Source organism: Culicoides brevitarsis, chromosome 3 (genome assembly GCF_036172545.1).
Source record: "Culicoides brevitarsis isolate CSIRO-B50_1 chromosome 3, AGI_CSIRO_Cbre_v1, whole genome shotgun sequence".
NCBI classification, from domain to species: domain Eukaryota; kingdom Metazoa; phylum Arthropoda; class Insecta; order Diptera; family Ceratopogonidae; genus Culicoides; species Culicoides brevitarsis.
In genome coordinates this window covers 19,778,888-19,805,911 of record NC_087087.1, presented here as the reverse complement: position 1 = coordinate 19,805,911, position 27,024 = coordinate 19,778,888, and the positions used below count along the sequence as shown (strand labels likewise).

The following is a 27,024-nucleotide window of genomic DNA, read 5'->3' as shown; positions in this document are numbered from 1 at the left end:
GTCGTATAAATAAAAAAAATATAAATCACAAACATGTAAACAACACATTTGTTTTTTTTATGTGAATATTTTTTAATATTAAAAAAAACTAAAAAAGTTTTGAAATTAAGAAAATGGTTCATTCTCGTGTTTATTTTTTTTGATATATTTGGAAAATTTCTTGCAAAAAAATTATTTTTTTTCATATTTTGTATAACAACATGATAATCCGACTTACAAAAATATATATTTGAAATAGGTACTGATTTTACAAACACAAAAATTCATCGACAATGATTTTTAAAAAATAAAACTGTGATAAAGTGTGCCAAAATGTGTTTTTGTTCTTGTTTCACGTTTGTTTGTGGGACACAAAAGGTGCCAACTATTTCACGAAAAATTTTAATTGTTTTCTTTAACTATTGTGATTTGCACATAAATTTCATTCAAACTCAGACACCAGTTAGATCTATTGCTGTGACATCACCTTTGTTTACTTTCAAAACCTAAACGCCGGGTTTATTACTTTTTTAGTTTATTTTTATCTTTAAATTAACCTGCAACTATGCTATTAATTATTATTATTGAGTTTACAAAAATAAACAAACAAAAGGCTAATGCGATTTGCAAATTTGACTCCGTTTATTTGAATTATTTGTCTTTATTCCGCATAAAATGTTGAACGAATAGCCAAAAACAAACACGTCACAGTTCTTAAATTCTCACAATTAAAATCAAATTAGGTGGTGGCCAAAAAATGAACGGCTCATACAAAAATAACAAAAAAAAACTTAATAGACGTTCACGAGTCAAGTTGAAGGTTAAAAAAAGTAAGACACTCATGCGTGTATTAAAAAAAAAAATTAAATGATTTAATACAAGTATGCGGAACATTAGACAGAAAATTACATACATCCTCTCTGCTATGAAATCGAAATACGAATGTTTCACATTTAAACATCTAGCGTTGCGTACAGAGTTCAAGTGTTACTAATGTTATGTAATGTCTTGTAGTTGTACTGACCATCATCATTCACTCTTTTTATACGAAAGACGTTTGTGAAACAGCATAAATGAAATAGAAATTGGGCAAGCACGCGTCCAAAAGAACTTTTTTTCGTGATACAATTACTTTCCATTACAAAAGATTTTACGTAAAAACTAGAGTTTTTGTGAAGAGTTAGGCGAACAAATCTATTGATTTCGATTTTTTGTCTGATTTTATTAAAAGTTCTTAAGATAGGAGATTTTTTCACTCAAAAATCATGAAAAAATATTTTTTTTAATTAAAAAATTACATTTCATATTGAAATTGAGATAAAAAAAAAAATGTAAGATTCAGTTAACAAAAGTTAATTATTTCAAAAAAAAAAAAATAGGACCAATTATAAAGTTTCCCAAAAATGATAAGAAAATATTTATTTTGCGTCAAAAAAAAAAAGAAAATGCAAAATTTATTCGCATTTGTAAACAAAACTTAACATACCTTCCGAGAGCATGTCCATGTGTTGCAATCCTTCGTCGTGCATCATTGGGTTCATGAAATCATCAGTTTGGTTCATTTCGGAAGAGGTGTTCTGTAAAAACGAGAAAAAAACAATTTCAAATCCAATTCAAATTTTTGACAGCAGTGCATAACTTACCGAATAATAGTACAAATCATGTTCCATTTTGTAACTGCCACCAGTGGCTCCATCACTATCGGATGTCGAGTTGGTTAGATTCATGCTACTTGCAACTGCGGTACCCAAATTACTTGGGTAGTGTGACTGGTGTGGCGGCAAGCCCAAATCTAACGATGGGTTATGTTGCAACATTGATGAATGCGGATGGGCAAACTGTTGGGACGATTGATACGGGAAATGAGAGGCATAGTGTGGATTTGATGCCATATCGCCGACACTCATTCCCATACCCATGCCATGTGGGAACGAGAAGAGGTTCGGAAAATCGGTAAAACGCTGCTCCATCGAGAGGGTGCGGCCTAGTGGGACTCGTGACTATAAAGAAAATAATTTATTGTTAATATAGGTTTACAATATTTTCATGCAAAAATCGAATATGTCGTTCTGTCTTCGTCTAGAAAAGTTTTCTTTTAAAAAAATCTATTAACACAATTAATGCGTGATTTCAATCAATTTCATGTTCAATTATTCATGTACACAATTATAATCCACAAAAAATACAACACAATGACTGATGACGTGCCCCGACATCAATAAACCAACATGTACTTCTTCTTCTTCTTGAAGAAAAAAAATAATTTTAATAAGAATAATAACAAATTTAAACGAATGAAGAAAAAAGAACTTGTGTGTGTGACTTATTATACAACTTTTTTAGGCATGATGTATTGCTAAAGTTATAACGATTTTTTAACATTCAACAAAAAAAAATATGACTAAAAGTTCACGGTCACACGTAGTCCAGCTAATTAGGATAATGTGCTAAACCTTGTCAATGTTGAGTCAAAGTTTAAGAATCTTCTTATTTTTTCTGTGTTTATTATTTAACAATGGATTTAATACATGTCATAATGTGACACAGAACGCAAAAATTATAGTGGAGGAACAGTCAGACATCATAATAATAATTAGGTGTTGGGTTGACATGCGATACAACTCAATTGAACAAAGTTTGAATGTTTTTTTTTTTTTTGATAAATGATGAGTTTAGCGACTCTTACATGAATACTTTGTAAAATATCGAAAGTCTCATAACTAACATTCTAAGATAGGATGATCAAACATAATATTTTGATCAATGTTCCATCAGGATTTAGATTAAAATTGAAATTGAAGAAAAATTTAAGTGAAGAAAAATAAATTTTAGTCACTTAAATTAAAATTGAAATTAAAATAAATATTTCAATAGGGAATGTCTTATTAAAGTTTATTTTGTAATTCTAATAGAAGATTTTAAAAATGTAAATAATAAAGATTTTCAATCAAAAGTGTCAAAAAATTCAACTAAAAAATTAAATTTTATGGCCAAATGAATGAAATTATCGAATTCTCAATTCACATTTCCAGAATGGAATAAATATTTTACATCAAAAATTTCAATTTCAGATATTTGAATGCGAAAACTCCTTCCAGACTAGACGAGTAGATCGATGATTGGTCACATTAATAATTCAATCGTGTGTCTTTCCTTATTCCAAGCAATTGCATGTCGTGTATATGCATGTAAAAATCATACAGTAGCTTTAAATTGAGTACTACCTGTTTTTTGCACGCAATCTGTTCCCTTGCGTTTTTCACATTTTATTCATTTGAAGTTCCATCTCAACGGTTCCACAACAAGTTGCGTAAAATACGTTTAATAGGCAATTTAAAACACCTCATAACATGGACTGCATCTCTTTTTTCAACTATTTATAATTATATTAGTTTTGCTAACAACTATTTTTGCGTACGGCTGTGTAACAACAAACAGACAAAAATACGCGCATGCAATTATAATCTATCAAATGTCACTAATTGAGGAGTCGAGTCGCAAAGAAAAATAGTAATAATACAATAACGAAAAGGAAATATATTCACATCATTTGTACAACTTTACAATATTAACCTTGAAACGGTTAATTGATAGTTTTTTGTGTGTATGTGGCTCAGCAGTCGGTTATTTTTGTAATGTCTATTATTATACGAGTGAATTTTTGATCGGGACACGCATATGACAATAAACCAAAAATCTAAAACCAAACATTTTGTCTAGTTTATCAATAGAACCTACATTAGTTTTTCATGTTAAACCAATATTTTGTTTAACTTTTTTTTTGCGTGTGGTAATATTAAAAGGTTCTTTGTCATCAACGATTGATGTACAAATTTGGTAACGATGCGAGTATATTTAATGAGATAATCAAGTGAATGCTGATCGTGGTAATTAGATTCGCTACTCGTTGAATAAATGCAGTCCATATCACTGTTGAACAAACATTGCCGGAAATCATTTCAAATGTATTTTGTCATTTATTTTTAATAATGACTTAAATTAATTTATACGAAAAAGGACATTTCAGTGAAAAATATTAAAATAATGTTCGTCTAATGATGATTACAATATTTCTCTTAGTAGTAAATATTTAAATTATAATAAATTTTTCATCATTAAAAAAATAGTGAATTTAGGTAGTATTTTCTTGAAAACAACAAACTTGTAATCACTCAATAAATAGGCTCGATGATGCATAAAAAAATAATTATACGTATATTTTATACTTTAATAAGCATTTCATACGCTTTCTTTTTCCTCTTTTGTCCAGTTATATAAAATTCTAAAATAAACGCGTGCTTCATAATTACTCGGCAACTTTTTATTCACTTCTGTGTCGCATGCGTAAAAGTATAAAAATTTTTTAAATCAATGGATAAACAGATTAAAAAATTTATTCGTCAGCATTTACATTGCTTGAAATCTACTAATGTTTGTTATTTTTTGCGTAAAAACACAACAAAGGCACTAAATTAATAATAAAGTGAAGATTAATTACACTCATATACAATTGAGTGTCGACCGACCTATAAGTGTAAAGAATCCTCGACTTTGCAATAAATCATAAGCAAAACACATCAGTTCTTTTTTTGCGTTGATCACCAATAATCCCACTAAATAGTGTTATTTTAAAATAATAATTACATTTTTACCATACATAACATAATAATAATAGAACTTTGTTAAGTTCTGATGAATTAAAAAAAATTAACACGATTGTTGTTCTTCTATACGAATTTTTTTGATACTTCAACCTCAAGAAGGTCACATGAAGCGTCATTATATATATTTTTTTTAATTTGCGTCTGATTACTTTCCAATAAAATCTTTGTTAATGGAACCAATCAACTAAACTATCGAATTTTTCGAACGATTTAAATTATTATTATTTATATTAAAATAAAAAATACTGTCAATTCATACGTTAAAATGCCGCCTAAAATTATGATGATGCGTAAATTAGAAGACTTCGACGAACAGTTGATGCACAGAAGAATTAGACGACGAACCGATTATATATTTTTAGAGGTATGTTAATCACTTTTTAAATTTGGCTTTTATTTCTGGTTATAGCTTTTTATTATAATAATACACTTTTACATTATTATCGTTATATTTGTTTTATTCATTTTTAATTTTTTCTTATTTTTTTTTCACCGGCCAATTATTTTATATTAAAATATTTTCTCACACACATGATTTTCACCTTTTTTTGATATCAAAGTAATAAATCAAGCGATCGTTCTATCGATATGCATAGACGACATCGCACAGTTTGATTATCTCGGTTTAACAATCTTTATCGATCATAAGTTACGAGTCAACTGAATGAAGTACTGAAGATTGATGTTAGAAAAATACAAATTATTTATGATCTGTACCACCTATACGGCCGTTTGTCATGTACAGAGATTTGTTTTGCTGGTCCTCTGTGTTATTTGTTCTTGGTTGTGTACGAAATAAATGTGAGTTAGGTAGGAGCATCGGAGTGACACAGAGTTTCGTGCAAACCACATCCAATATACGATTGCTGTTCCCACCTAAGACTCATTTATAACTCATGTCAATTCTCTTGTAATACACATGTCTACAACATTCCTACACACCAGCAGATACACTGAAAAAATGTGTAGAGATCTGTGACGGACCGATCATACAATTAATACCGCAGAATTTGGTACATTACAATGTTTGGCTTTTTTTTCTCCAAGGGAAGTATTCAAGCTTGCGAGTCTTGTTATATAGTAATTATAGCAAAAAGTTGACGAACAAAAACTCAATAATAATTTGTTGATTATTATGATTCAGCCTGTAGATGTCTGAAGTCTTCTTGCTATATGTTAGTATTAAAATGAATATAATCTTCAGTATTTTACACGTTTTTTTTGTGAATCTTACTGTCAAGAACAAAATTAGTATTATGCAAAAAAACCACTAGCCTTCGTTTTTCTTGAGATTATGACGTCTTACTTGAAGATGAGACTTTATTTTTAATAATATTATAAATATTAGGCCGCTCCAAATTATTTAGAAGTTTTTAACAAAATAATGGGTGGCAAAAACTGTTTTAAAATACTGTTTCATATAAAAAAGAAAATAATTTTTTTTTTAAATTTTTAATTATAAAAAAATAAATGGAAAACTATTCAGCGAGAAAACTCTTGTGTAAATATATTTTCATCACAAAAATTTTTCAAAGTTTTAAAAACATTTTTTTAACATTTAATTTAATATAAAACTTAAATTAATATTTAAAACTTCTAATTTTGTTTGCCTTATCGGATTTTTAGCTTGTAAAAAAATTTGAGTGTCCTCACTGTGTTTTTTTATGTTATTTCGTGACAAATTTAAGCGACGGCTGGTCTGCATGCCATTCTCACGCTTTGTCACCTGTAAGTGGTCCAAATTTTTGTTCTTATTTACAGTACATATTTGTCTCTCTTCTCATCTCAAAAGCCCTATGATGCGTACAGCCCTCACGATAATTCCATATCTAAACACAAAAAATAAGAAGGAAAACTAAACAATCAGTGTTTACTTTGGCTTCCAGAAGTACACAATATAGGTGTAGCAGAACGGCGACGACGACGACGACGACAATCTTGATGCTACAAGTGGCATAAAAATTTAAAAAAATTTCTTAAAGGTAGACACACAAAATTACTTTTTAACTCATGCCACTCAATCATTAATGTCATGTAGTATAAATATGTGCACTTGAAAAAAACCTGACGAAAAAATTTTAAGTCCTTCTATAAACAAAAATTTTTTAATTTATATTGTTATGAATATTTTTTTCTTCTTAAAACATTATTTTTTTATGTGGCCAAAAAGTATCATCACTGGAAGAACCGGAAAGGTATATTTTGATTACAGTTTGAATCGACCTTCTTATCCCTCGAAATAATAACTTTTTTTTCTTTTTCCTCGTTTCTGTTATTTTTTACTCAAAGTAAAAGGTAAATTTTGAAACATTTTACATTTGTTGTTGTGAGAATTTAAAACCCACACATAGTGACCACGATATAGACAGAGGAGCAAGACAAGTGCTTTTTCTGAAAACACTTGTCTTCGTCTCAAATGGATTTTTATATTATTTTTTTTATTATTTATGAATGCTCTTTTGAGTCTCTTTTATTGTAAATTTTAGACATTTTATTTTCGATATTTTTTAATTTACTCTGATGTAACGTGAAAAGATTCTTTCTGCGTTAACATCTTGAAACGAGTCCTTAAATCTTTCTTAAAACACTTGTACAATAATCAATTCCAATCAGTATAACATTGAAGACAGAACGTCAGACTTTTTATATTAAAACATTTTAATAAATTTATCAAACGTCTGCCACATCCCGGCACTCATCACTTTTATTTATTTTACATTTTTTTTTAAGACACAAGATCGAGTCGATAAAAAGGTGTGTGTGATAGTGATGGATTGGGATGTCAAAGACGGACTTTTCGTGAACGGATAGATTTATTGGAATTTCCTGTTGATTAACTAAAAGTACCGATTTGCGGTTTTTTTTAAATATCTTAAATTCATTCATATTTCCTCTTTTTATCAAGAATAAATGGTTAAACAACCCTTTTAACTTGTGGCCATATTTTTTGTACAAAAAAACTTTCAAAAATAATTTTAACCAGAAGTCTGCCACTGATACGGATCTCAACCAAACAGGTAGCTAATAACCATTCAACGTAAATGTAATTCCATTATGCACTCCATAGCATACTTTTATGTCCTTTTAACGTAGAACAATAAGGTAATCTGTTCTTTTGTTATTTTTATGGTCTTTTTTGTGTAGTGTTTTGTGGTTTTAAAAAGCCAATGAAGGATTAAGAAAAAAATGGATGGTGTTAAAACAGCAAGTGCGATGAATTTTAACAGGAAACAATCCTGAGGAAGGATTAATGAATTTTTGTTTTTACTTCTCAAATCTTACTTTTAAAATAAAGTTCATCCGTCGATAATTGCATGCAAGTTATGCAAAAAATCTTGACTCACCTGATGATGTGGTAAGTAACCAGCTGTGGTGGATTGTCTCGCATGCATGCCATGTCCATAGCTTTGGATGCCTTGGCGCGCATGATGGTGTTGATAGCCTGACGATTGGATGTACATGTCCAAGTCTGTTTCATCCAAATCGGGTAAATCAAGGGAAAAACTGTCGTCGTCCTCTAATTCTTCTTCGAGTTTCTCGTCGAGAAGTGCATCCAATGCATCTAAATCGAATTCTGTAGCTAAGTCGTCGTCCGCTACAAGCTCTGCACTACTTATGAGCTCTTCGCCAACAATGTCGTTGTTACTAGTTGCAACTTCTTCTTCCGCTACGTCGTTGTTTAAAACGAGATCTTCATTTTCAATTTGCTTAGCAAATTCTGATGCCTCTTCAAATACCACGGAATCAACAAGCGAATCTTGGTTTTCGGTTGCTGATGAGATGTTCAATAATATTTTCTCTCCTAATGATTTGAAAGGAAAAAATATTAGTAATTAAATTCAAAAACTGATAAATATATAAAATTATTAATCCCAGTAACTTCTCAAATGTTGTCATAGGTACTTGTAATTTTAATTCTCTTTTTTTATTCAAAGATATTGAAAAAAATATTTTTCATCGATTTTTCGCTCAAATTTTTCGAGTGTTGATAATTGGAGTAATCGGGTTTATATTCTGAAGTGTCTACATCGGTAAAATTCTGAGAAACTTAATAATATTTTTCAGATACATTAGCAAAAAGAAACTCCTAATTAATTGTCAAGATACCATGATTGACTGACAGGTGATGCATTAGCGAGTAAATTATAATTGATTCTCTGCATTTACATTTTACACATTTCTCGTCTTTCGTAAGAACTTTCAGAAAAATAACAAAACCGGACAGTTGCAAATAAAAATAAATCGGTGAGAACCACCCATTAAAGGTGAATCAATAAAGTTTTGTACATTGCTTATTTTAATCAATTCCAATCGATTGATGTAACCTGAATAAAATGTTATTTTATTTTTTTTTATTATTATTAATATTGCAATTGATTTTTTTTTATTTTTATGTACAAGGAAAAGGTGTTGCCAGACACGTCAATTTGCATAAACCTGTCTCTTATTCAACTTAATGTTGCATCTTTCTTGCTGTTTTTCGCATTTGTGACTTTGACACATGTTAATGACGCAATTCAATGTTCCAATTGTGATTCTAAGTTGCTCTGCAGATACCGAGGAAAGTTAAAGTGCATAATAAATATCATATGTTGTCACCTTAGCCCAGTAAAACAATTTATTTTCAACGGAGACCGACAACCACAAACACTGTGTGATTAATGATGCGAGCGACGATGAGAAGGCCACCTCCTTGATCGTGCTTTTCATTTGAAAAGAATAGAGAAAGGTACTTCACAAACATTTAAAGAACAAAACCACTGTTGTTTGTTCGGCATTGACACAAAAAAAAGTATTAACTTTGATCTTTGGAGAGAAAAGAAAGAAATGCTTGTCGCCCGCACATAATCCACCTTCCACAAAGATCGTCAATATTTGTCAAAAAAATCAATTATCTTATGGTTTTGATGTGTTTTAATCGCTATCGATGATCTGTTGATGCCACAAGAAAGAATGGAAAGTAAAAGCATCATTAGGTGGATCATGCCAACCGAAGAGTCGACATCAGTGCGTTAAATCTTTGATTAATGTTTTCATGTTTTCTCTTCATGATCAATAATATCGATCAACTTTCCTTTCTTCTTGGCCTTTATTGTTTGTAAATATCCTATTCTTTCTATTAATCGGTTTTATCCTACTTTTATCTAAATACTACAAATATCAGAGGTGCTCTTAAAAGGACAAGTTGTTGTACAAATGATTTTCGAATGGATTTGTTTGAGGTGATGATCAACAGATGATCCATTTGTTGTAATTTGATCGATGATGGCGTCTAGATTCCTCAGTGCCGATGAAATGATGTAGATAACAAGTGACGAGAGACAGCGGCCGAAAAAGATTTGCATTTTATTGAGGAAAACAAGTGCTGCATAATGATGACGGCACAGTAAAAGGACTTTTGAAGGCGAAAAATTGTGCAACGCAATCCTGATTATAAACACTTTTCTTACAGTGCTAGACGATCTGTGGTGTGAAACGATGAAAAATATGAAAATTGAAACTCATAATGAGAATCCAAATTAAAGAACAGTAGCATTTACGTCTATGTAACGAACATAAATATAATGAACCTTGCACATCATCATCGCCTTTCCAAGTCATGATAAGTCCATTTTATTGTCCTGAATTTGTGTGTTTATAATTTTTGTTAAGTTCGAAAATATATTTTTTTTTTACATGCAAAAGAAAGGATGGAAGAAAATCAACATTACAACCTGTTACGATGCCATGATCGCGTCAATGAATGATGAATTTGATATTTTTACGTGTCTGGGACTATCTCCTAATAATAGAAGTAGTAGTAAATAATTGTTGTAATAGTCATGACCGATATATATTTAGAGTAGTTAGATGACTTTTAATAATTATGATGACTGATTGACTTCAATGCGGCGGCGTGTTACTGTTGTAGTCACATTTTTCGCACTACAAAAAGAACTTAATGAGGTCCGTTAGGTCAATGACTGTAATAATTTTTGTCTGCTATCATTCTTAATGTAATGCCGTCGGTCAAAGATACGATTTTGTGGAACACGTTGTTTTTTCTAAGAGCCAAATTTTTATTTTCCAAAAGCAAAATGGTCAAAATACAAAATTTTTAATGAAAAATTAAATTTTAAAGTATTTTTCAACATTTTTTTGCGTTTAATATGATTTTATGAAAATTGTTTTTTCCAGGGCCGCAAAAACAATAAAGAACTATGAATTGGAATGGTAGGATCCCTTTGTTTAACCCCGATTAAAGGTCCTCAATCACCAATAAGTATTATAAGCTGTATAGAAGTTAAATTAGAAACATACTCTCCCCTACAAAATTGGGTGTTTTCATGACGCTGGCTGACTTTTCTTGGCGTTATAAAAATTAAAGAAAAAACTTTTGATCGTGAGTATAGAACCGGATTAATGTGTAGACAGGAAATTTAATTAAATGGTTGATTCAAAGGTGTGTCAGTTGGATATTTTTTTTAGAATTGAACGTGGTAAAAAAAAGAACGTTCACGAACGTATAAATTATAAACGAATGGAAACAATAAATATTAGAACTTATAATAAAATGAATTTTTGTGGGTGAAGCAAAATAAAGATTAGGGTGCCCCAAAATCTAACTTTACTATTTGTTTTATACTTTGATCAACATTTAACCTTTCGATATATCCTAATTTTTTTATAGAATAATCCAATCAATAAAATACATATTACAAGAACACGATAAAGAACCACATGATATCAACCCGTCAGATCGAAATTAACAATATATTGACATCCGAACAAAAGTTCTCTGCGATGGATTCACTGTTTATCATACGCTATAAGCATATGGAATGTTTAATAATACATTGTAACTAGTTATTCCTCAAAGCATACAATAAGTGTGAATAAAGCGTTAGACGAGAAAAAATAACACAAGAGGGAATTTTATAAAATGGCCGCTAATAAACAATAGCGAGCGAAACATTGTGTCTGGCGTGGTTGAACTAAAAAAAATATTTTATTTTGTTCTTTCAATGGTTCTTTTACATAAATAGTCATAAGAAAATTATATTTTTCAAAAATAATTTTTTTCAGGAACGAAGTACAGTTTTTTTCATTGGTCGAAAAATAACGGAAATTGGAAACATTTTCCGAAAAACATTAATATTTTTTAAATTTTTAAAGGGAAAAAATCAAATTTTAATTTTTGACATTTTGAATTTCAAACTGAATTTTCAAATGCAGATATAAAATTTTTATTTTTTGTTTTTTTTTAATTTAATACTTTTCTATCTCTGATTTTTATCATTTTTCGTCAATTTTACAAGAAAAAGAGAAAAAATTTTAAAACAGTTAAAATACGAAACGAAACTTTTTCAAACACATTTTTTAGGCCGCACCAAAACTCACTAGGGAATAAAGATGTTCAAGTTTTATTGCAGAAGGGAATTCTAATTCACTTAATTTTATGGTTAGGTGATCGATCACAAAATAAAAGTGGAAAACAATAACCAAGTCAAAATATTAGTAATTTATGAAAATCCGAAAAATTTGATGAAAAAAGAGCATTTTGATCAAAATATTTGTATTACTTCCAAAACAGTAAACTCCCATGAGTCACATTTGTCACAAAAAAAAACCGGAAAGAAACGAAACACTTTATTCATGAGAATTTCTTTTACTGACCCACAAAATGTACAATGCAACATCTGAGAAATTTAATTAAACTCTTCTTCTTCTGAATGTAAATAAAAATGTAATGAGAAACTCGTGCATTTGCTCAAAAACATAACGGATAATTTTGTTTGTTCATATTTTCCAAAAAATTATTATTATTATTTTTTATTTCAAACAACATATTGTTATTTCAATACATCAAAACATAACCAACGAAGACAATCATTTATTTTGATCACCAAACACAATTCACGATCAGTTTTCGATCGTGTTCACAATAATATGTGAATTTCAGTTGATTAGTTCATGCATCGGACAACCAGGTTGGTTTCATCGAAAAAAAATAATAATATGAAATTACAATGAAGAAACAATGCCAAAAGTCAAAGACCTGGCTTTTTTTCATATGCTTTCGAGCATTGTTAGTACACATCAAGTAGTTGTTGAGCCCAGTAATTACTCGTCTCCGTTTTTTGTGTGAGTGTCTGGCAGCTCGGTTTATTTGTTTCGAATTATTTTAATTTTTGTGTATAAAAATGTTGTGGAAGCACGTATAAAAAAGTTAATTGATTGAAAATGGCTGAAACGGTATATATAATTGGATTGCAGACATGCAATTCGGAGATATTTTATACCTTAAAAAATGACAAACACTTATTGTCGTTCGAAAAAAAAATTAAATTGTTCATAACTTTTTATTCTTTTTCTTTAGAATTATGTCTATAGAAATGAGACAAATTTTGCTAGACAAAAAAAATTCAGAAGCACAATCATTAGTCATAAAAATTTTGACATTTTTATCTTGTTACTTTTTTTATTACTAAAAAATGCCCCCGACGGTTCTTACATTCCGTATTATGGCGGTATCGCTTTGGACCTTCACTTTTTCCCAAAAAAAAAAAAATAAAATACCTAAATTTTACGTGAAACATAATAATAATAATGATTATATATTAATGTTCATTGGTATAGAACGTAGAATGCGAGAAGAACCTTTTGGGACTGAAAAATTATTATTGTCTACCGTCACACAAATGTTCTAAAGAAAATGCCTTGTAATGCAATGATCATTATTATGCACATAGTTTTTAACTTGTAAAATTAAAGAAAAAAAGGTACTTTTATAATTTTTCGAAAAAAATAGTTTTTTTTTTCATGCCGACTTTCTCTATGAAGTACATAATTTGGGATTTTCTTTTTGATAAAAGTGAATTTTACCGAAAGGGTAATTTTTTAGCTATAAAAAGTCTCTGCCGACAGACTTAAGGGAATAAACTTACAGAGAATCCTTTGGGTTACTGTAATATATCCGTTCAAAAATATTTTTTGTTTCACTTATTTATTTTTTATAAACTTTATAAATAAGTTTTGTTTTTTTTCTTTTTGATTTTCAAATCAATTTTTTTTTTTTTTTATTTTTTTTCGCTTTATTTGATCACAAAAATTATGATTTCAATTTTTTTATTCGAAATTTTCACTTTTTTATTTAAAAGATTTAATTTATTTTATTTTCACTTGTGATTTTCTTTAAATTCTTGTAAATTTTCACAAAAATTTTCTTTTTATTTTCTCACTCAAAATTGTTTGAATGAACGCAATGGAGCCATAACATAAACTGCTTGATTCTTTTTCTTCATAAATCAATTTTATTGCTGCTTCTATGCTTCTCGTACAATGCGAGGCATAAGGCGTGGTTTAGCCAACAATTTGTTGAGGGGAATCGTTCGAAAAAAGCTTTTCTGTACGTAGGTTTGTGTAGAAGAAATAAGCTGAACACTAATGGCGGTTCTTCTGGAAAGTTTGTTTGTTGCTTGTATGAATAAATGTTTGGGTTTGTGGTGCTTCTTTCGATGCTATTTTTGCTCTCGAAGCAAATATACTGTGTAAAATCACTTTTCAAAAATTCTAGGACTTTCTTGAAAACTTTTTTGAGGCTCATAGAGTTTATGTTTTATTTTAAAATTTTAAATTTATTTTTTAAAATTTTTTCTGATTGATGTTTTATGTAGTTTAATTATTTATTTTATTTTTTTTTTATTTTTTGACGTTATTTATTTTTTTAACTCAAAATAATTAGATTATTTTTTAAAAATAATTTTAACTTTTGGTTTGAAAATTTTTATAAATAGCAATTCAATAGTATCTTTAGGATTCAGTGCCTAATCAAATCACAAACATTAAAATTCCCTGCAACATTTTCAAGTAATTTATTTTATCTGATCCCTACCATTAATTACTCAGTGTGTTTTGTTTTTGATTCCGTTCTTTTATTTTTTTTTAGTTTTCAACGAATACGAAAAATTATTCAACGAGGGTTAATGTTTTTACAATGAATTCTTCGCTATGATGCCGCTTTCGCTGAAACTTTTGTTGAAAGGATAGAAAATTGTTTGGTTTTTATTTTCGACAGAATGATAGATTACACTCCTTGTCAGAAGAAGCAGCATCGTATATTTTAGCAGCAAACGCACAAATTACATATAAATAGAAAGAAAAAAAAGGGGATCGGCAAAACATTTTATTTATTGTAAATATATATTTTTTCCAAATGACGGTCTTGTACATCTTCCATTATGTTTCATGTTGCTGCTGAACGGAATTTCAGAAGTAATTGAAACGACTACGGAACATAATGTGTTTTTATCATTACGCAATGCGTAAGGGTGATGAATGGATCCGGATGAAAAATGGCTGTCGTGGAAATATTTTGTATTACCAATGAAATTTATTTTATTTTCGTAGATCGATTTAATTTTTTTTTCTTACTAAGCTAAACATTACCCGAAATTGAGTTAAAAAATCAACATCGAATGTTTAACCATCCGTAATAAAGTACTCGCGCGCTTAAAGATAATTTTTAAGTATTGAAAAACGCCGGTAATTTTAACGATTCGAAACGAATAAAACTATTATTTGACTATATTTATTGCTCTATGAGAATTAATATTAATTTTGTTTAACAGTACCTTAGAATTTCCTATAAAAGTAAAGATGAGACACCATCTCAGACATGAATTACAATTGAATGGATCATGAATCGTAAATTTGTTAAAAATAACAATATTTGTACAAGTCCAAAAAAGAAATGAATCTATTTAATAGACACAAATAATGATATTGCAGTAATTTTCGGCAATATACAAATTTTGTTTTTATTTTTTTACTATAAGTGGTATTATGAGTTGAAAATTGTTGAGCATAGTTCAAGGTCGATTGAATACACTATTTTTCTTTTTGTGGCACGGATCAATGAATCGACAAAATAATTAGTTGCGTGTATGTAAAGTCATTGTCATGCATTTCTTTTTGATGCGTGTTAATAAGGATCCTACTAATTTTTACCTACGTCACCATTACTCTGTATTTCTTTTTTTATTTGTGTTGAGTTGAAATTCACTTCGTTATCCTAGTTTTCGTTGCACTTTTTGCACCAAAATTTTTAGTATCGTTTTTAGCATCAAAACAAGTCGATAATTTTAATGCAAAGTGATATGCCGCCGTCAAAACATTTTGTTTATCAGAAATTGAACGAAAATACACATCAAAGTCATGATGATAGTTTTTGGACAGTATGATGATAGACAAAAAAAGCTATTTAGCATAAATATATGGTTCAAGCTATGTTTTAAATGTGGTTTTACATGTGTGAGGAATGTTACATTTTTTTCCTCACAATTGAACGTAATAGTCAGCGTCTATAGTTTTTTTTTGTTGCGAATGGAAGAGAGGCAGAAACAAGTCAGCCACCCATAATGCGTAGTAAAAATAATTGGATACTTTAAATTTTTACGTACCAGACGTGGGGATTTTAATAAACAATTGTTTTATTTGGTATTCATATGATTTTAGTGTCAATCATTATTAAATCGCAGTATGATTGATCAGTCATTTTCACTATCAATTGTAATGAAATTGAATCAATTCGATCGATAACGGTGTAATTTTCATGCAAAAACCCGTTACGGATGATATTTTTTATTATTCATAAAGGAAATGTTTGTGAAAAAGTTCAGGCAAACCAGACAGATTCAAGCAAATGCACACAATAATTACTTTTATTCCAGTAATTTTGCATGGTTTTAAATGCATTTTGAAAAAAAATGTGGCATTGACGGTGGCGGTGCGTTAAGACGTAATTTTAAATTTTTTCTCACTTGGATTGAAATTTTTTTATCTAATAGTTTAAAATTATTTATTTTTAGGTACCTTATATATTTTTATATTATTTTTTTCATATAAAATTTCAATATTTATTAATAAATGCGCTAAAAATCAAGTTTTAATCACGTAAATCGAAATGCGGTTCCATTGTTGGTTGTTCCTCAAACGACAACTTTTTATATATTTTTTTTTTCAAATTGCAGCTTTATTTTCGTACCTGATTCAATTTGTGTTAATTCAACTTGAATGCTATCACAAGCAAAAATTATTTCCGATTCAAATGACAATACCAAAGCGGTAATTGCATTTAATAAAACGATTAAACCATTTTATTCATATAGCATGAGAAATTTTTTGCTCGTAATTGTATTGTGCCGAGCTTTGATTAGATATTGAATTAATCATATTTAAATGAGTTGCATTATTATTGTGGGTAGATAGAAATTCGCAGATGGAATGCAATTCAAACATGCATGCCATTTCAAGTTAAGTTTAACAAAATGAAGGTAATTTTTCTGCAAATCGCTGTTTGTGTGCTTTGCCGCCATGTTCTTTAATTTCAGATTTCTTTTTTTCATGGTATTCGCGTCTTGATCTCCTTTGGCGTATTATAATTAGATGTTATTTTTTTTTTGTTATTCAGATCCGTTGGTATCGCTGGTTTGAGGCGAGAAGGAACAAACATACACAAGTGAAATATTTATACCAACCAACAGACAGTATTATTAAACGCGCTTCACTTTAATTAAGATTAATTGTTGGTTGTAAGCTCTGAAATGAAAATATAAGCGTCATGTGTTGTTGCCACAGTTTGTTTTGTTGGCGTATTATGACGGTGTATTCCGTGTATAATGTGATACTGAGAAAAGCATGAAACAAAAATTAACGAAGAGCTCAGCTCAGCGGTATCTTATTAAATGTTTTTGTAAACACAATATGGCGTATACTTTGGTTATTACTTTATTTTTTGGAATTTTAATTAAAAACAACAGAAAACCCATTTTAGAATTAACGTCTGCCGGATTTTAGTTTTTCTGTAAATAAGCAATATTCGAGTTTCAACTCTTATAGAATGCTTGGAATTTTTTAATCAAGTACATCAAAACTTATTCTAAGACCAAGTATATAGTTAAGAAAATATGTTATTATAAAATATAATTAATATTAAACTTTTTTCGCATCGCAGAAACGAAAGCGTAAAATACAAACGCTTCAAAAAGTTTTTCTTATCCATCTTGGAAGCCACGCAAAAGAACATTTTGCTTATAAATTTCCCTCTGCCATAGAATTATGCTGTATTCAAGCACACAAATACCTACGGATTGTTATTTAAGTTAACACAACAATAGGCACGCATTTGACAGGAAAAAGTCATATTTCAAATGACGTGCATATTTTTCAGTTATTGTCCTTCTTTACGCTCTCATGTGCTCACATTGATATTTTCTACGTAGCAGAGGGGGTTTTCAGATAAAAACGACATCTCTATCGAAAAAAATGTGTGCGCACAAGGTATTCATCTATACATATAATAATAATGATTTCTATTCACTATTAAATTTATTCTAGTTTGGTGCGCCCTTTAGCTCGATTCTCTTTTTTTTCAATCCAGAATGGATTTATCGTGCATGAGGCATAATATCATACACGAATTATTTATGACTTTTGTCCGAAAACAGTATTTTAGTAATGGCGTAGATATTTCACAGTATTCTCTATTGTTACAGGAAGTCATGTGTTAGAGCTTAAAATGTCTCTTTTATGTATTTGATGATTGTTAAGTCATTATTGATACCCGTAGATTTTTTTTATTCTGTTTAAACTCAATTTGAGACATGATTGAGATGTACAAACCCGCTTGATAGAAATATCGAGTAATAACTTTACTGAACTATCGTCTTAATTTGAAAATAACTGAGAAAAATTGCTTGAATGAATAGTATAACGAACATGATTTCACTGTATGATTTCTCATTTTCTTGCGCATTTTATTAATGCAATTTAGCATTACAAAAATAAACCTGCAACATTGTTGATCTTAATTTATAATCCATGCAAGCTTGCCTTGTAATGTTTAAAATTTACATGACTTCGTATTGTAGTTTTGAAACTTGAGTAACTATATTTTCATTTATTAAAAATTTAATCTAAATAACAATAACAAGAAATACTTTAATTATTGCTTTAAATATTCAAATTATTGCATTGTATAAAATAAAAATAAATTTTTAAAAATTTAACGTTAAAATATTCTACAAATTCCTTTTTTAAATTTTAATAAAAAAACCGTTTTTGTGGATTCCTCATTTTGATTTTATAATTTAAATATTTTTTACTTCTATAAAAACATTTATTATAAAATTACTGAACTTTTGTTTTAAAATTTATTAATTTTGTTAATTTTTTAAACTGGAAATGTTTTTCTTGTCAGGATTGCACAACAGGTCAATATTCTTGTCTATATATTAAGAATATATTTATGTTTTACACAACTTGACAAACAAATACTAAATTAATTAAGGTCATGTTGTCAATAAGTATAGTGCGTTAATACAAATTACAATAGATTTTGGCCCTGCATCTGAAATAGAAACTGTAACAAACTTGAAATCCGAAATAGGAGAGCTTTCTTACATCATAAATGAATATTAATTGAAAAATGTCACCATTGGATAATAAATAAATGAAGAAAAATGATTGTTGCTCAATTTATTAGTAATATTGACGCCATATTTTGCGTTTCGGCATTTCAGTGAATTAAAGTATATTAGGCGGGCATTTTGATTAAAATAAATTGTTTTTTTTCTCAACTTTTATATTTTAAGCATAATTCATGGACGATTTTTCATATTTTACTTCTTCAAAAGTAACATGAAATTTTGAGTTCGAATAAATAGGAGAAATACTTGAGTACAAATGCAATAAGATGCAACCACTTGTGACTACACCATTTGCTTTGTTAAAGTTGATGAAAGCAAATAAATAAATACAAACACGCAAGAAACTGAATAGACAACTTCCTCTACATGTCAAGTGTGATGAGACAAACAAGTGTCTTAATCTTTGTGTAAATATCTTATATTTGCATTTTCTAATACAGTCGAATTGTTTATTATGCTAAAATATGCATTCAGAGACCATCTTCTTACAAGTATTTAGTTTTCGAAAAATAGCAACAACTCAACAAGCACTAGAAATTTAGTTTTTCAACGTAAAATGTATAAAATTAAATTAATTGGAAAATATTTTGCTATGAAAAGTATATAATTAAAAATGTGAACCTGTTGAACTCTTTTATTGTAGTTATTCAACTACAGCTTTTTGTAAAATGAGAACGACAAGCAATCAATATTTTTAACAACAAATAAAACAATACATGTATCGATCGTTATCGATGGTAATGATTCGATGTAATACAATACAAATGTACCTTGTACCACCCATAAAAGGCATAATATTTATTTATTAATAATAATTTTTGTTATGAATATTGATTTTGTTCAACAAAAAAAAAAAAAATGAATGATTGACAAGGCACGGCTCACGACTTTATAGAATATTTTGCAAAAATCTATATGCTTTGCAAAATGTCGTCACTGAATTTGTGAGAATTTTTTACAAGAAAATTTAAAAACTTAGATATATTTGAAAAATAGATGCTTTTGTTTCAACTATTTTTTTTACATTGTTTTATGGCATTGTCGTTCATTTAAGCTTGTGAAAGCGGAATGTGAGAATTTTTGCATCAAATCCAGTTACTCCGAGTTCATTGCATTCACATAATAGCAATAATAACTGTGATCTGATAATAATAATTATAACAATACCACAGTTAATTTTTTTTCTCGCTGACTTTCTCGGATACAATCTATTGCATAGATAAACTTTGTTAGTAACATTCATTAAAACAACCTTCAGGCATGTTCGAATTTTCATTTAAAAGTCTAAGACAAACACTAATTACAATGTTTTCCTTTAAAAAAACTGTTGAGTTGTGTGGCCCAATTCGTCAAAAATAAACCAAGCTCTCCAAAAATATGTCTTGAACATGATTAGATTCCGCTGTCTAATGATAATTGAAACAAAAAAAATGTATATAAATTTAATTGCCCACACAAGATATTGGAGCCCCTAGGGTTCAATACATATTTGGAATAGTGAACAGGACAGAAACTTAACGAAAAATGATATATCTTTGATACATTTTTTCGTCTATGTCTTCTAATAAACGAAAAAATCGTATATATAAAAAAGTAATCATAATAAGAGAAGTAATCACAACAATCGTTTATCCCGCGTGTATCAGAATTTAACAAAAAACGATGGAAATGTAATAAAAAAAAAACATTTGAAATAGTATTTATAGAGGAGAGGTTCATAGATTCCGATAATCTTCTATCATTTTTTTTCTTCAAAATCAATCATGACACAGCAATTTTGGATTTTTTCTTCGATTTGGTTTCGTTAATTTGGACATGTTTTAAGGAGCCACACATTTTAGTTGCTTATTGTTTTTTTCGATAAATCGAAACAAATAATGTTTTTACATAATTTAAGTTCGTATACATGAAAATAAAAAAACACCCCAAAAAAAATCCACCATATTAAAGCTCGAAAAATCGAATATTTATTGAAAAATAATTTTATGCAGACACCTTTCAATGCCTAGCAGGAGACTATCATCAACATCGATTCAAACTGTCTACAGGACTTCATTTTATTAATATTGAACGATAATAAATCAAATACGCGTTTCATTAAAGAAAGTTTAATGCAGCGCCATAAACGTAATTAAAAGTTGGATGGTACGGCTTTGAGGAAAATACAAAACTTAATAAAAATATGAGGAATGTATAAAAAATTTAAACATACAGGTTAACCGTGACTTTGTCTGCCAACTGTATAAATATAAATAATTTATGATTATAAACTTAAATACGAAGAGAGAACCAATCATGAGTCTCAACATGTGTTCAATAGGATATTGTTACACATTTGCTGTTGAAAACGACTTTTTGATATTAATCTTTTAATCATATTTATTATAAAAATATAATAAAAACGAAGCACAAAGAGCTGTACCTTGCATCCATCGAATATCGGAGCTGTTAAAAGACCATGACAGACACTTATTTTGATTTTCTAATTTTTTTCTTGTCTCGTCAAATTACAGAAGAGGATGTTCCATGCAAAATTCTGAGAATCAATTCATTTTTTTGCTAATTTTAAATTCAATTCTTCAGTATTGCGTGATAAAAATTCAAATATCGATGTGCATTGTCGTCGTTATTGACATAGCTAAATATGAATCTGAATAATTTATGATGAAATTGATCAACAAATCTATAATAATAATCGGAGTAACTTTATTTCATGAGAACGGAAAACTGAAAATTATATTGCTCATTTGGTTTCTTGAATAATAAAAAAAGTACACAAAATAAACGTAGGGAAAGTCAATCATTTGACTTCAGCTTGACCAATTAAATAAATATGTGCTGCCTTATTACTCTGTATTATTTGTGAAAAAGGGGAAAAAATAAAAAGTTTTCCGTTGTTGGTAAGTTAATTTACGGTTATAGATACCAACTACCTTCTTGCAAAGTAAATACAGTCATTACTCAAATTACATTATTATTATAAAGTATAAAGTGGTCGATGAGCATTAAGCAATTTTATGTTACCGGGAAGGAAATGCCTCAATAATTATAATGCATATCCAGTGAATCGTATCTTTGAGTGAACAATAATCAAAGTTTTTGAATTAATTATATTTTTATTTTTTCTCTGAACTGATCGCTTCATTAATAATTTGCTGCCGGAGAAAACTTGTCAAGGATTTCCATTTCACGATGACAACCAATAGAAATTGAATGCTAGAGAGATATGAAGAAGAAAAGCGCGTGCTCGGTCCCTCTTCATCAATCAATGACAAATCTCGTAAAAAATGACATGTACCTAAAGAAAAACGTTAGGCAGTTGTTTTCTCGGATGGAAGAATTTTTTCCGTGATAAGTAATTATTATAACTAACAAATTTAACTTTTATTTTTTCACTTTTCTATCAGAACTTGAGACTTGATTGGAATTTCTATTTTTTTTTTTATGAAAATTTAATTTTCTATTATTTGTTCATTTTTTAAGTGTGAATGATTTTTTAAGTGAATGTACCTTAAAAATGCCATCAAATTTCTAAACTTTGAAATTTTATTTTCCGACAACGGTTACGATTTTTTCAAAATTCTAGGAGGAAAATGATCAAAAAACTCAAAAAATTATTATCAGTCGAACTAAATCTCATAGTTATGTGAAAAGATTTGAAAACACGCGGGAATCTCGAAAAAATAGGAAATACATCATATACTTATGACACAGCTTATTTATATCTCACATCAAAGCAATTTTTTATGTGCGAACACGATTTGGTGATATAAAAAAGTATCGGAATCATGACTAGTCATCATTGTTTTTCCAAAGTATCATTTGTATGCTCAACTGATCTATATTATTATATTAGTTCTTCCTTTCTCTATTGTATTACAGGTAACATGGAGTCACTCGACTGCTACTTGAAAAATGATCTTTTATAAAATTTAGGACATTTAATTAACGTTAAACAACTTCCCTGATATTATTATTTGCTTCACGGTTGTAATTTTCAGTTTTCATTATGTGATGCGAAAAAGAAGCCATCTTTCATTTGTCAGTGCGGTAAGTTGGAGTCAAGCACTGCCATAAAGATGTTCAAACTTGAAAAAATATTTTTCTACACAATTATTTTTATAATCCCTCTTCTGATTTTTTTCCTTGATTTGTTCACGTTCTTCATCACAAATACATAAAATTATGGAGTACTGATATTATGCGCCTGTTGAAAAAAATAAAAGAAGAAACGCATTCACTACGGCACACAAAAGAATTCGTTCAACGCTCATTATTTCGTCTCTTTCATTTTCTTCGTTTGTACTTCTTACATCTCAACTGTCTTCGTTTCACGTTCTACTGATGATGTCGGCTTTGAGATATCCGAACAATTGGACAGACGTATGATTTCAGTGTAAAATTATTATTCCGATAAAGGACGGGTAAACTTTCTGATTGATATAAAAACGAATGTAAACTAAAGTCGGATACAACTTGGCCTTTAAAGCAACAATCCTATGCGTATCCCTTGTATGTATCCTCAGTGAACAAAAGACTCTTAATTTTTATGTGTAGCCATTTTTTTCAGTCGTTGTCTCAAGTGGTAAATTATAAGGTGTTGGTACGCCTGTGTCTTGACTCAATGATTATTTACAGTTGTAATTATGAATTCAGGTCACCTTTCATCAAATTTAAAAAAATATATATATTAAACAGGATTTACACAACAAACCCTTTGGGATCGAAAAAAACCTTTGGAACCTTAAAAAAAATTATAATCATTTGTTTTACCAACCAAAAAAGATATTCTTTTCTCGTTTTAGCTTTCTTCGTCGTTTTCATAGGAGATATTTATAAATGCGTACAAAATAAAATAATAATAATAAATGCAAGTAACGCTTTCTTCATTTTTCATCTAGTACGGTCTCTCGATTGTATGTTGGTGCCTAGAACCGCTGCTGCATAGAATATCGAATCTAGATCTTTTCATTTAATTTTCTTTTGTATACAATACGTTGTAATTTTCGCTTGTGGTGCGTGCGTGTTGATAATATTTTATTATGTACACTAGAATAAATCTTTTACGAGTTTGCAATTGAGAACATTTAGGGAAACTTTGTGAAACTTTCATAAAAAACAAAAATTTTTATCCATCTTGCTTAAATAAAAACCATTTTAGTAACTAGAATATTTTAACTAGGTATCTTGCTAGTATTAGTATGACATTTGAGATAATTACTGAGTGACAATTTGATAAGGCTTCGAAAAAAAGTGAGATAAAAAGTGACACTAACCTGTTTCAAGATCAATGGTGTACTGAATGTCCCCCAAATCATCCTCAGGTTCGTCGTCTTTTGTGTACTTTTCGTTCTGTAAATATATTTAAGGCATATTTGTTAGTTTTGAACAGTTTTAGTAGTTTTACGTACCTTTTCATCATTGATATCTAGCAAAACTTTTAGTTTTTCCGCATTTTCTTTCTCATCTATCTCCTTTTGTGATTGCTCAACTTCCGTTAAAGGAGGAATGAATCCCATATCAATATCTTGCGTTGCCAAAATTTTAATCAAATCCATTTCCTATAGAATAAAATAAAAAAAATTAAATCAAATTACGTTCGAAGTGAAGATATAAAACGTGTGACTGTTTCTCTTCATGTTGATATAAATTACATACGCTCAAAAAATTTTTAATCTTTAGGTCTTTCATAAAACTCGATTCTACTCCATTATTTATGGAACCCAATATCCTTTGTGGGCAATACATTGTATCATATTTCTGGAGACGAAAATCTGGTCGGCTACTAATCTTGAAAAATTCCCTTTCTACAAATACGTTTTTTTTTTGAATGATTTTTAGTTGCTGGTTGAAGCACGACAAATATGAATAAAGCAATGGAACGAGCAAATTGCTCTTATCGTCTATATTTGATTTGATAACAACCTGTTATCGCGACTGATTGCTGTTTATTTTGAGATAATTATCTTTTTTTTTTGACAAAGATAAAAAATGTACTCACACATGTGATGTTCTCTATCATTTGATAATATTTCGTGTGTATATCTAGAAAATTTGACGAATTTCGACTCAAATATCGGATGACGTACAACCACAAATAAAGAGATAAGCCTGTCAAATAATTTACGGCAGCGAAAATTCTGGCCGAAACCAGCAAAATTTGTCTAGAAAATAATCCACAACCTCTATGAGTTTATTTTTATTGACTTACAGATAAGAATCATTTAAAGAATTGACAAACTCATAAGTTATCAGATCTCTCACGTTTTTCTAGAAGTCCAAACACGCGACCTCTGACAAGTGTTGATACCTGAAGTGCATCACAATACTTGGAAAAGATGTTTATTTGTCTATTTTTCTTTTAATAAAAATAATATGGAAGATTTTCAGAAAAGATTTCACGTGATTTCCTCGTTTATCTGGCACATTAATTTAATAATATGATGAAATGTCATGTGAAAAACAAGAGGCGCCAGTTATTGCATCATTTTTATTATCAGTTTGCTATTTATCAGGCTTACAAATTTAGTTATTTTTATAAATGAAGCATGATTTGCCCAAAATATATAATCTTTACGCACAATTTATACATTTTATGTATAGACAACTTGTCTGGACAGCCATTCATCAATATTTCAGTGCAAACAATCGGGTAAATAGATTAGGAGGCTATACGTTTTTCGACCAGGAAATATCAATCATTTATTATTTTTCTTTTAAACCTTATCTAACATACGTGAGTTTACTATCTTTGCGTATTTATCGCACTATTTCAGTGACCTTTGCTTCCAACGCAATTCAAAATTGCTGTAATGGCTGCCTAATTCATAAATAATACTACTACATCATGGCTCAGTTACATTTTTCTAGTTGAAAAAATTATATACTTCATTGTTGTGGAAATTATATTTTGTTTGTTCAAAAAAAAAATGAAAGAGAAATGTAGAGCATAAGTACAAAACATAGGCACGCAGTGAGCAACTAATCACAAAAAAATCATGAAAATCATCGTTTGTATATAAAAATGCTCAAAAATTACCATAAACAGAGATTAAACCAACAATTAGACTTTATATTCATTTTTTTTTATTATACACAATTATTATTAGTAAAAATGTTTCCAGCCAAAGATTTTTTGTACACATAAATGTTATAATAATTTATTCAATTAATTGTGTAAAAATGAACATCCGATTAGCTGAAATTAAGCCCAAAATTAAATTCACATCAGATTATGACGCTGTTGGTTGGCTGACTTGAATAAAACTTGAAATGAAAAATGGAAAGATTTTTCGATGATTATCTAATATTTATTTAGTAACATTTTTTCATTTTAATTCTTGTGTGACCTTAAGATTTAAATGTTTTCTCTAAAGATTTCCCTCATAATTTATCGCTTTAAATAATTACATGAGCCCAACCATTTTTTTCTATGAGGTGGGCTAGCGCGTGTATCGTATATCTTAAGCAAACATCTAAAATAACTCAAAAAAAAATAGGAATGTGTAAAAAAATATACGAATAAATAAATATAATTCGAATGTAAAGTAATTGTAATTGATATGGTTGGCTTTGGGAGAATTATAATATTTTTTCATAAAATATCATTTATTTTATTGAAACGCGCATTTCTAATATAAAAGAGCTCGATTGTATGAAACACGCGTAGGAAAAATATCTAGATAAAGCTCACGATATGTATATTTATATAAAAACATCGTCAAACGTTCTTGGTACATAGGAGAGGACAGCCATTGAAATTTTGTGCTGTACAACGCTGTACAATGAAACATATTAAATTTCAGAACAACTTGGATATTAATCTTCTTAACAATATATGACGTGTACCCATGAAACGAATAGCATTAATAATAAAATGAAAAAAAGCAATCAATTCTACCAGCTTTTTGAAG

At 29.1% G+C, this 27,024-nt stretch overlaps 1 protein-coding gene across 4 annotated transcripts in view; it reads right to left on the bottom strand.

Moving 5' to 3' along the window:
- The window catches only part of LOC134835953 (segmentation protein cap'n'collar), a 39,688-nt gene that overhangs the window by 3,123 nt on the left and 9,541 nt on the right, over positions 1-27,024 (bottom strand). For all 4 annotated transcript variants that reach the window (XM_063851005.1, XM_063851004.1, XM_063851002.1 and 1 more), the window contains 5 exons: positions 24,523-24,672; positions 24,388-24,463; positions 7,988-8,445; positions 1,623-1,979; positions 1,466-1,556 (listed from right to left, as the gene is read on the bottom strand). In XM_063851005.1, coding sequence (XP_063707075.1) covers positions 1,466-1,556; positions 1,623-1,979; positions 7,988-8,445; positions 24,388-24,463; positions 24,523-24,672 — 1,132 coding nt within the window. The remainder of the gene's footprint in view (positions 1-1,465; positions 1,557-1,622; positions 1,980-7,987; positions 8,446-24,387; positions 24,464-24,522; positions 24,673-27,024) is intronic.